Source organism: Oryctolagus cuniculus, chromosome 10 (assembly GCF_964237555.1).
Source record: "Oryctolagus cuniculus chromosome 10, mOryCun1.1, whole genome shotgun sequence".
NCBI lineage: Eukaryota > Metazoa > Chordata > Mammalia > Lagomorpha > Leporidae > Oryctolagus > Oryctolagus cuniculus.
Genome location: NC_091441.1, coordinates 53998145 through 54010393, shown reverse-complemented (window position 1 = coordinate 54010393; position 12249 = coordinate 53998145). Strand labels below are relative to the sequence as shown.

Genomic DNA, 12249 nt, shown 5'->3' with positions numbered 1-12249 from the left:
CCATTCCCATAATAGAATTGGTTGGGAAATGGTTGAAAGACTGAAGCACAGATAAAATCAGAATGACAGGAGACGAGACTCTGTATGTGTTGTTTCGCCCAAAATTGGAGAAGATACAACTGCACACCTGGCCTTTGGTTCCACTCATCAGTTCTCCAGCATGGGGAAGAGCCTCGAGTTTTTTTTTCTCCTCTCACCCAAATGCCAAGGCTTCATTAAAGCAGAGTCCTTGGTATAGAGAAGAAAGCCTGGGCTGTCCACTTCATGGAACTTTTTCCTCATTTCTTTTGCCACTGGGGAAGCACTTCCTGAGCTAAAGTTAAGCAACTGCCCTGTAGCAAATCTTGGACTCAAGGTTAACAACGATGCTTATTTTTCAGTGACTTTGAAATGACAATTGTGTGGAAAGAATTATTTCTTTGGATGAATAGCACAGAGCAGGAACTCTGGCTGCTTCTGCAGGATCTTTCCTTCTAAGCTTCTTTTGTTTCTTTCCAGCACAACACAGCTGGTGTCAACTGTGAAAAGTGTGCAAAGGGTTATTACCGCCCTTTCGGGGTTCCAATTGATGCCCCCCATGGCTGCATCCGTAAGTTCTATTTCAACTTTTTTATACTGCCCCTGGGAGGTTGTCAGGCGTCATTCTGCCTGGTTATTAATCTCCTTCATTCCCTTATTGGTTCCATTCTTGCTGTGTGATCTCAGACAGTTACATAATATCTCTGAGCCTTAGATTTCTCATCTGGAAATACAGTGCAAACCTATTTCATAAGATTAAGTGAAATGCCATTAAAAGCATCTAGGCCATAGCTTAACATTGGGCCTGTCACACTGTAGGCTTGCCATAAATGTTAGTTTCTGCTTTCCCTGTTGTTTTCACATGTTTCTGCGATATGCAGTGATTTCAACTTTGTCAGAGTTAGTATCCAGACAATGTAGTGCTGCGTTCATGAGAACTTGATGATAGAGTGTTTAAAATAGCTGTCACTTTTGAGTGTTCTCCATATGCAAGGTATGCCCACATACCTTCAGAGATCTTATTCAAGTATCATAACAAACTTGGGACATTGTGGTTAATATTCTCATTTTTGGATAAGAGAAAACCAAAGGTTCTGAGTAGTTAAATATTTTGGCCTGTACAACAAAACCACAAATGGGTAGTATAGTATAGTTCATTGCTGTGTGGCATGCCATCCCATAACATAATTATTAGACAGAAAAATACCACTTGTCTTTTGCTATGAAACAATCAGTCTTAGGTCAGATTACAGATGTCCTTCACATGGATGCAAGGTCCTCAAAGAGTTCATGGAAAATGCATATTGTGAAATATCTATGCATGGATTTCCAAAAAAATTCTTTAATGATTGTTAATTAATGTGCTTAAAATGATTTATTTATTTGAAAGGCAGAGAGACACAGCTCTCCCATCACCTGACTCACTCCCCAAATGACCGCAGCAGCCAGGGCTGGGCCAGAATGAAGCCAGGAGCCAGGAGCTCCATCCAGGTCTCCCATGTGGGTGGCAGGGACCCAGCTATTTGAGCCATCACCTGCTGCCCTTCAGGGTATATGTTAGCAGGAAGCTGGAATGGGAAATGGAGCCAGGACTTGAACCCAGACACTCTGATATGGGATGCAAGTGTCCCAAATGACACCTTAATCACTATGCCAACTCTTACTCCAAGATTTCAAAATTTTTTGCACCAAAATCAGCTTATCTTTTAATTCTTAAACTCTCCTTATACAACCTGTAGCCTACTCAATGTTTTTTTAAATGTTGCCTGCTTTTCACAGTTGAAGACAATTGTGCTCCTTAAATTCACCACTCTAAGCCTAGCCCTCGCCCTCAAACACATTCATTATATCACTAACATTTGAAAACATAAAGTGCAAAGAATATGTAAACTGATTTGCTTCTCTCTAGAGTATTCTTGTTTGTTAAAATGTGTATTTTCACGGCCAGCATCATGGAGTAGTGGGTAAAGGTGACACAACTTCAGCATCCCATGTGGGCTCCTGTTTGTGAAGCGGCTGCTCTACTTCCCATCCAGCTCTCTTCTAATGGCCTGGGGAAAACAGTGGAAATGTCCTAAGTGCTTGGGCCCATGCACCCATGTGGGAGACCCAGATGAAGCTCCTGTCTTCAGCCTGGCATAGCCCTGGCCAATGCGGCCATCTGAGGAGTGAACCAGTGGGTGGAAGGTCTATTTCTGTGTCCCTTTTTCTCTGTAACTCTTTCAAGTAAATAAATAAGCCTTTTTAAAAAATGTGTATTTTCACTTTCCCTCCTCTTCCAAATCATTCTGCAAGGTGTGCCCCCTCCTTGTCTTGTACACGCAAAGAATAGGCATGGGCAAGGGAAAGCAGCCAAAGGTGATCGTAGCCACAGGAGCCTCACTTTTTCATCCCTTTCCTTGTTTTTGTTCCTTCATAATTGAAGTGGCCCACAGATATCAGAGGTTTAGCATAAAGAATCCACAGACCGCAGAAATCCTGAACACCAGGCAGTGCCAGCTCCCCCAGCTCTCAAGGATGCTGTATTCAGATGAGCTGGGACATTCTTTTTCCTGACCAAGCCTATAACCTGCCAGATCAAGGGAAGCTGCCAGGTGGGGAGTTTCCAAACCCCTTTTCCCCTAACCATGTCCCCCTGAATTGCAAGCTGGGTAATGTTTGGCCCCCCAAACTGTAAGCCATCTTACTCAAATCCAATATTTGGATTGATGGGTATAGTCTTGCTATGCTGTCCGTAGGCTATATATCCACGTCTAGACACCTGTCCTGCATTCATATCACAACTGGGTAATGAGGACCACTTGGTGGAGGTCCACAGAGGTCCAATGCCAGTGGAGGCTGTTCATGATTTACCTTCCAGGACCTATCACACACCCTCCAACCTCCAGTCCCTCTGATTGTAGCCTATGCAAGCTTGGCCTCTTTCTCAGTGAGCTGGGTGATACTCAGTGTGATAAGCATTCTCAATGTGAATGCTCATTAAAGCTTGTCTCTGCGAGCCCATGAGGTCAGTCAAGGAGCTCCATCAATCATGTGTGATGGAAGACAGGCTGTGCCCTTTCAAGAGTAACTACAGACCCATAAGCCAGCACGGAACATGGCCTGAGATGCATGGTGACTACTAGCCTTTGAAAACCGGGATTTCTTTTAGCTTGCAGCTGTGACCCTGAGCGTGCAGACGGCTGTGAACAGGGCTCAGGCCGTTGTCACTGCAAGCTGAATTTCCACGGAGACCACTGTGAGAAGTGTGCAGATGGATACTATCATTTTCCACTTTGCTCGAGTAAGTACCCACTGCAAAACCAGCCACCCTCTCTGGTCCACAGCTGCCTTTGTGCGTGAACACCTCGGCGCATGGTAGGCAGGGGTGAGGCAGAACTGGAACAGGCAGGTTCATGTGTTTGTGTGAGAGTGTTTCCAGGCTTGGAGTGGAGATGTTATGTAAGTACATCTGATAGTCCTGTTGATCTTCCACGTGTTACGTTGCACTCTAGACATCATACCATAGACTCAGTGGTTCAGAAGGTGAGATGTTGGGAATTGCAACCTCACAGCAAGCCATGGGTGTGCCTTCACAAACTTCAGAAATGCCATGGCTTCTAGATGCTCTCCAGGGGCCAGGGGATGTGTTTCCTCTTTCCCACTGTGCAGGAGGCCAGGTCATCAAAACCCCCCACTTTACCCCTCTGCGATCACCTAGGAAAACATCTCAGCATCTTCAAGAGGAAAAACTATGGACCTGTTAGACACACTATAGAAGGTGAACCCGGAGAATATGAAATCAGCTATTCAAACTGTGGCAAGAGCACTGGTTGTGCTTGTTCTGCAACAGTGTAGAAACTGCACATTGGAGTTAGGACAACAACAACAACACAGTCTTAGGAAGACCCCACTCCATTACTGCATGAGTTAATGTGCCTCCTGCAGATCTAGAACAGGAAAAGCATATTAAGTTGTGGGGACTTGGGGTGACCTTATATTCCATTTTACTCCTGCTATCCCAGGGTAGTTATTAAAATAGCACCCACTTTCATTGTCAAGATTGCTCTGGTTTGCTAAATTATATGATCATATTATATATATTTAAAGGAACCAATATTTTAACCCCAAATATGGTGACATCACCTCAAGACTGAATTTCGAATGTGTGGGATAGGGGCTGAGCAGAAGTTGCACTTGCCTTTTTAATGGGGAAAAAAAGAGAGAAGGAGATCTGAAGAAGTTTATGGCATAAACAAATTTCAGGGAAAAAGTTGAAAGTATTTTTTAAAACAAAAAGATGTTAAAGAAGTGAAGCTCTTCCCTGCTTAGTCTGAGACTTAGCAATTATGAGCACAGAATATCCATTCTGCTCATTAATAAACAAATCACTTGTTGACTTAACAATTTGACACTCTTGTTTATAGCATCAGTAATCACCCTAGGCTCTTGTCATGAGCTTCCAAGGCTATGGAAGCCTTTTGAGTTCGTCGACTTCGATCTTATTTAGACAAGCTCATAGTCAAAGTGGAAGTTTTCTCAATAGGAGTCACTGTGTACTTACTCCTCATGTGGGATCTGTCCTTAATGTGTTGTCCAATGTGAAGTAATGCTATAACTAGTACTCAAACAGTATTTTACACTTTATGTTCTGTGTGGGTGCAAACTGATGAAATCATTACTTAATATATACTAAATCGATCTTCTGTATATAAAGATAATTGAAAATGAATCTTGATGTGAATGGAATGGGAGAGGGAACGGGAGATGGGAGGGGTGCGGGTGGGAGGGAAGTTATGGAGGGGAAAAAGCCATTGTAATCCATAAACTATACTTTGGAAATTTATATTTACTAAATGAAAGTTTTAAAAAAATAAATCAGAACATCTGACCAGTCTTGTTTCAATTTCAAATATAGCAGTCTTGCTTTTCATGCTTTTTACTATGTGAAAGAGGGCATCTTCCTACTTAATGCAAATTAATATTTTACTTCATTAACTCTTAAATCATTCTCTGTATTTTTAATACATTTTATAGGAATTCCCAGTTCCCCTACTTCTATTTCAAGTCCAGAAGATCCGGTAGCTGGGGATATAAAAGGCAAGTTACCACCTCCTTTTTGGTTTCACTTCAATGTAAATATGCTCCATATTCTTTTCCTACTTCCCGTGCACATTGCCAAGTCCAAGTTCAAGTCCTTCTTCCTGAGCAGGGTGGGATGGCTTCTGAAGGACCTGCTCACCACCTGTCATCCTCTACTCCAGCTTGTCTTTTGCAATGGCACTCCCTGCTTAAGGAAACTAAACTGAGCTTGGGTTATAGATCACTAGCTTGCTCAAAAACCTTCTGTGGCAGCCAGCTGTCTACTGCCTTATTTGGAGTCTCCAAAAACAGACCCGAGGAAGGAGTTGAGTGTGAATAGTTCATCTGGGAGAAGATCCTGGGAAACACTGGGAAGGGAGTGAGTAGGAGGGAGAAGGGAGCCAAGAGGAAGATGCATGAACCAGCCAGGTCCTGCCTCGCACCTGGGGCCGCATTCCTCTCAGCAACTCCAGCAGCCGGTAGGACCTGCTCAGGGTCAACTCAGCTGGAGGAGTAACAACAGCTGGGTGCTGTTAGCCAAGCGCTGGTTCTGCGGCCTTAACTACTGGTGCCTGCAACTTGGCCTGCAGGAAGGCTGAGGAGCTTCTGCGGCCCAGAGTGGCAGCAATGTGCACTAAGCAGTCTTCGGGTTGGAGAGGGGGCTGCCCAGGGGCTGTGGGTGCCACGCCTGCCAAATCATTTCTCCCAAGGGTGCAAGGCACCCCTGTTATGTGCAAGGCATCATTCTGGCTGTTGGGGACTAAGTGAACAGAATAGAAAATGCAGGAACTGAGTAACATATATAATTTATGGACCACAAAGCAAGGGCAGTGTCTGTGTGAGGTTGTGATATGCAGGGTTGTGTTCTACATCAGGGCCACTTCACTTTTTTTTTTTTTTTTTTTTTTTTAAGATTTACCTTTATTTCTTTAAAGACAGAGTTACAGGGAGAGAGGGAGAGAGAGAGACTTTAGAGCCTCAGGGAAGGCCTTCCTGAGGCAGGCACAGGGAAGGGCCAGTGCACAGTTCCTGGGGTAGGAGAGCCCTGGGTGAAGGGTGTCTGGTGGACAACAGCCCGGATGTGTGTGAACAGAGCTAGGGAAGGGGAGATCGGTAAGAAAGGGCAGCAGCAGGGGTCAGATGATGGGCCCTTGTCAGCCACCACAAAGACCTGATGTGCCCAGAATGCGGGGGGTGCCGGGGAGGGGATCACACAGAGGAGAGGCAGAGTCTGAGGGATCTCTGCGGGGCACAGGAGGGGAATCAGGGAGACCTGGCGGGAAGCCCCTGTGGCAGTCCACGGCCACGAGAGGATGGCAGCTGAGTCCCAGGTGCTGCGGATGGAGGTGATGATAAAGAAGCTCATGATGATGGTGTGGGTGAAGGGAGAGCCGACGCAGAAGGGAGACGTGGCCCTTTGCTGAGACAGGAACAGGCAGGTGTGATGTGAGAGCTGTTGGGAGGAGGCGCTCTTCTGGTTGTTTCTTGCTTCCTCTGTTAAAAAAGAAACAAGATCAGGGGTAGGAGATGAGGATGGGACGGAGGCCTTGGAGTTGAGGATGGGGCAGGTTTGGGAGTCACACAGGAGAGAAGGGGTGAATGATTTTGGGTAGGGCAGCAGAAAGGGTCAGTCACACTGGCACCTACTTTACCTTCCCATCCTCATTTCCTCCCTTGCCCGCCCAGCACTTCTGACTCCTGCTAGCAAACCAAAATGCAGTGTGCTGTTGATGTGGGCCATTGTCTGGTGCCTTCTTTGTCAGACCCATGGGCACTTGAGGACAACAGCTACGGGTCTCTGTGGTCCCCACGGTATCTATGGTGGGACCTTGCCCGTGGTGGGTGTTGGCAGGTATTTTCTTAAATGTTTGTTAATTGACTAGAATGGAACTTAACGTTTGAGCTGATTACAGCTCACATTTCAGAATGTTCTGGATCTCCTATTTTCTGTGTAGAGTCATCCCTTTGTTACTCCATTTCTTCTCCCCCAGTAGACTGGTGGGGACTTCAGAAAGACACAGTTAATTGAACTTCAAAGGAAGTTCAGATGCCTGTTAACAAAATATTAGGGAAGACTTGAAACTCAGCCTCAAGGAAGAGACATTTCAATGAGTGCAGTTAGGTTTATTGGAGGGAACTTGAATGCACAAATAACTACTTAATTTGATCTGATGCATGTAAAAACCACCCAGTGTGTGGCCTAACTGGCAGTGAGTATTAGAAGCACAGCTATGCCAGCTGTCAGAAGATCTAGAGCACTGAACCCTATTGGGTACCTTTTCATCCTTGAGAATTTTAATTCTTTAAGGGCCATTGAAGTTTTCACATCCTCTTTTACTGCGGTTTTTAAACAAGGGCATGTCTGAGAATGCTTTCGCCTTTACAGAAATACAAATTTCTGTCAATCACCCCAGATCTTAATCGAGATTTCTAGGGTTGAACAAGTTTCACAGGTGATTCTGATGTCTGTCTCTTGTTGAGATCTATTGCCCTTTTAAATAGCAATTCCCATCTAGTGGGTGGCAAGCTTTGCTGTAAATGTTCAGATCATAAATATTTATGGCTTAATAGGCTTTGTGGAGTCTGTAGCAAACATTCAAGTTTGCTGTTGTCGTGTGAAAGCAACTGTAGGCACTATGTAAATAAATGAGGTTGGCTGTGTTCCAAGAAAACCTTATTTACTGAAACAGGGACAGGTGTGGTCCTCAGGCTATAGCTGACAGACCTGGGATTACCTCAGTACTGGCAGATAAGTGTTATTTTAGTAGGTCTTTTTGGTAGATAAATTTTGGTGGACTCCAGTCTCCGGTGATAAAAATGTTCTTCAGCTACAGAGAGCACCCTCTTCCCTTAGGAAATGCTATGGCCAGTATTTAGATAGAAAGTCAAAGAGCCCTTCTTATACCTGCTGTTTGTCAAGTGCCTTCAGCTCAAAATAACCAGTAGGCCAAAGTAGTGTATTTGGGTTAGCATGTTCTATTTAAGTGGGTGGCTATTCTTGTTCAGTATGAAGAAGTTAGAGATCACGCAAAGACTGTAAATTGGGCTGATTTACCCCTACTCTTTTTTCTTAATTATTGTATTAGAAAAATAATTTCATGATCTCATTATTAACCTTTTATCTGAAAAATTAAGGGATCAAGGCAAAGCGGAAGAGGAGGGATTTAGTTAACTTGTCATATCATTATTTTAACCCTTATAGAAAATCCAAACGCATGAAGCTTCCCCTCCTTAATAAGCAGGGAACACCCAGTCAAATCTTTCAGTCCTTCAGGAACTTCCTTTGGGGAGCATGTTGCAGATTTATGAACCAGTGAGTAACTGATAGAAATGTGCATGTTTTAAATATGAGATCTCTGGAACTGGTGTTGTGATGCAGCAGGTGAAGTTGCTGCCTGCAACTATGGCATCCCATGTCAGAACACTGGTTCCAGTCCTGGCTGCTCCACTTCTGATCCAGCTCCCTGCTAATGCACCTAGGAAGGTATTGGATGATGGTCTAAGTATATGGACCCCTGCCAATTGCTTAAGAGACCCAGATGGAGTTCCTGGCTCCTGGCTTCAGCTTGGACCAGCCCTGGCTGTTACAGCCACTGGGGGAGTGACCCAGAAGATAGAAGACTCTCTCTCTCTCTCTCTCTACCCCCCTACTCTCCACCTTTTAAATAAATAAATTTTCTAAAAGATATGAGATTTGTTTGACTATTTTACTAACACAGGACAAACCCTGAAAGTTGTACGTAAGCTTGTTATCAGCCTATGTCCTTCGTTTAATAGGAGGACATTGCTCCAGAATGAAGCACACTTAGATTCAGACCCTGACTGTGCAGCCCTGGGCCAGTTAGCTAGACTTTCTGGGCATTTTTTTTTTTTTAACCAAGATCCTTATTTGTCCTTTCATTTCCTCAACTACAAGATGTATATTTATCCACTCATAATGAAGTCAAGCGAGAGAGCTGTATTTTTGAGAATACGTGGTCATTTACAGAGAAATGCAGTGTGGAGGCACTGGGGGCCTGTGGCGAGCTCTCCCTAAGCGTGCAGTCTGCTGGGTGTTTCTTCCTTCTATTCCCAGGTAATAAATCACCCCAGAACTCAACGGCTGCAAACCACAGGGCTGTTTCCCACCACTGTGTGGGCTGCCTGAGGGCCTGCTGGACCACGGCTGTCTCCTCCACGTGACTGTTCAGTTCCGAGGAGGCCAGACTGCGGGACGCCTCAGGGTCCCCAGAGAACAAGAGTAGAAACTGCAAAACTCCCGGTGATGTGGGCTCAGAAGTCCCAGGGCAGCGTGTCCACCTCATTCCATTGTCATCGTGGAGCGCCAGTCCAGTCACAGGCTAACGCGTGACTTCAGACGCAGCCGATCTAGGGAATGAGGAGGGGGGCAGGCAGCCCCTTTGTTCTGACCGGTCAAGGGGAACCTTCTAAGGAGCTGACATTTGAGCCAGTCGTGCCCAGAATCAGGACAGGGGCCTGAGCCGCGGTCCCGAAGGGGCAGAGCGGGATGAGACCCCACAAGCAACCTGGCCCCTGGGAAGCCCCAGAGCCAGGAGGACTCGGTGACGTGGTCCCAGGGAGGCCCTCGCAGCTGTCTGGCACGCGGTAAGGCTGAATCTGTGAGGCTCCTTTTCTCTCCAAAGTGGAAGGTGGAAGGGAGAAAGGTTTAATACAGGGTCATCACTAGATGGAAATTACTACACTGAAATTTTACTGTAGGAGGTCAGATTTGGAGGGGAGGGGAGAGAGTGTTGGTAGGCAGTAGATGTTGAAAGAGTGTCACTGGCAAGGTAATCCCCACCCCTAGATGTTGTTAATGGTATCTGACTTTTCTTGAGTATTTTTGAAATGCATTTATTTGCATTTTGTTTTTATTTTTATTATTTTTAAAGATTTATTTTATTTATTTGAAAGAGTTACAGGGAGAGAGATAGAGACAGAGAGAGGTCTTCCATCTGCTAGTTCACTCCACAGATGGCTACAATGGCTGGAACTGCCTGATCTGAAGCCAGGAGCCAGGAGCCAGGAGCTTCCTCCAGGTCTCCCACGTGGGTGCAGGGGCTCAAGGACTTGGGCCATCTTCTGCTTTCCCAGGCTATAGCAGAGAGCTGGATCAGAAGAGGAGAAGCTGGGACTAGAACTGGCACCCATATGGGATGTCAGTGCTTCAGGCCCGGGCTTTAACCTGCTGCACCACAGCACCGGCCCTATATTTTATTTTTTAAAGATTTATTTTATTTATTTGAAAGAGTTACATAGAGAGATGTAGAGGCAGAGAGTGAGAGAGGTCTTCCATCTGCTGGTTCACTCCCCAAATTACCACAACGGCCAGAGCTGAGCCAATTCGAAGCCAGGAGCCAGGAGCCAGGAGCTTCTTCTGGGTGCAGGGGCCAAAGGACTTGAACCATCCTTCCATTGCTTTCCCAGGTGCTTTAGCAGGGAGCTGGATAGAAAGTTGGACATCTGGGACTTGAACCCGTGCCCATATGGGATGTCGGCACTGTAGGCAGCGGCTTTACCTGCTACCCCACAGTGTGAGACCCTATTTGTATTTTATTTGAAAGGCAGACACACACACACATACACACAGGTTTTCCATCTGCTGGTTTATTACACAAATTCTTATAGCAACTGGGCTGTGCCAGGCTGAAGGGGGGAGCCAGGAACTCCATCTGAACCTCCAATGTGGATGGCGCAGACCCAAGCACTTGAGCCTCTCAGGACTTGGCATGGGCAGGAAGCCGGATCAGAAGCGGTATAGCTAGGATTCGAACCAGGCTCTCAAGTAGGGCTTGTGAACATCCTAAGCAATGACCTAAGCTGCTGCGCCAGACGCCCGCCCCTGAATATTTGTTTGATTTCTCTTTAAGATGTAGTCTTCTGGATTAAGAATGTTTGTAAGCCGCAGATAGTTCATAAGCTGTGGAGACCCCCTGTGACCATCCCATGTCCTTTGCAGGGTGTGACTGTGACTTGGAAGGTGTTCTCCCCGAAATCTGTGATGCCCATGGAAGGTGCCTGTGCCGCCCTGGGGTAGAGGGCCCTCGGTGTGACACCTGCCGCTCTGGTTTCTACTCCTTCCCTATTTGCCCAGGTAAGTGAGCAAACCGTAGCACACTGATCATCACTTTTCTAAGATAAACTCTCCCGAGGAAAGGCAGAGCCTGCTGCACTTCAGGCTGAGAGCGGTGAGGCCTGCAGTTTAATAAATTAGCCCATGTATGTGACATATGGCTCCCTCCTACCAAACCCTATCACTTCCTTTATCTTCTCTTTCCAACCCTACCCCTTCTCTTCCTCCCAAGTGGTTGAGTGCAGGGGCTCTGGAGTCAGCTACCTGGGTAGAGTCCTGGCTCTGCAGAGGAGCTGGTGGCTGAGTAGCACTGAGGCACCTGCCAGGGAGACAAGAGAGGGAGACAGGGCGTTCTAGGGGAGGGGGCAGCATATGCAAAGCCATAGGCACTTGAAATCACAAACTTCTCCTTCCCTGTCTGTTTTGCAGCCTAGCGTCCCATCCTAGTAAGAGTTGCAGAACAGTTGGGGGCAGAGAGAGGTGGTGTCTGGCTCTGTGCTTAGCACATGATAGGTGTGCAGTCTATATTGTGTGAATGAGCGAATCAGTGGATTCATCCAAGTTCTCTTCCCTTGCCTTTTTTTTTTTTTTTTTTTTTTTTTGGACAGGCAGAGTGGACAGTGAGAGAGAGAGAGACAGAGAGAAAGAGAAAGGTCTTCCTTTGCCGTTGGTTCACCCTCCAATGGCCGCTGCGGCCGGCGCACCACGCTGATCTGAAGCCAGGACTCAGGTGCTTATCCCGGTCTCCCATGGGGTGCAGGGCCCAAGCACTTGGACCATCCTCCACTGCACTCCCGGGCCACAGCAGAGAGCTGGCCTGGAAGAGGGGCAACTGGGACAGAATCCGGCGCCCCGACCAGGACTAGAACCCGGTGTGCCGGCGCCTCAAGGCGGAGGATTAGCCTAGTGAGCCATGGCGCCGGCCTCCCTTGCCTCTTCCTCCCTAGTTGCTATTGTTCTTCCCACTGCAGCCAATATTGCAGGGAGAGGAAGGAGAAAATTATTTCAGGGCAGCAAATAAGCATCTAGTTATAAACAAGAGACTTCTCGGAGGCATTGAGGAGCTAACCTGAGTCATTAAGGGCTGGAGTAGCAGG

At 46.5% G+C, this 12249-nt stretch overlaps 1 protein-coding gene across 2 annotated transcripts in view; it reads left to right on the top strand.

Moving 5' to 3' along the window:
- LAMA3 (laminin subunit alpha 3) overlaps positions 1 to 12249 on the top strand; it is a 257005-nt gene that overhangs the window by 81550 nt on the left and 163206 nt on the right. For both annotated transcript variants that reach the window (XM_008261146.4, XM_051851337.2), the window contains exons 9-12: positions 499 to 589; positions 3170 to 3301; positions 5035 to 5097; positions 11039 to 11173. In XM_008261146.4, the coding sequence (XP_008259368.2) occupies positions 499 to 589; positions 3170 to 3301; positions 5035 to 5097; positions 11039 to 11173 (421 nt within the window). The remainder of the gene's footprint in view (positions 1 to 498; positions 590 to 3169; positions 3302 to 5034; positions 5098 to 11038; positions 11174 to 12249) is intronic.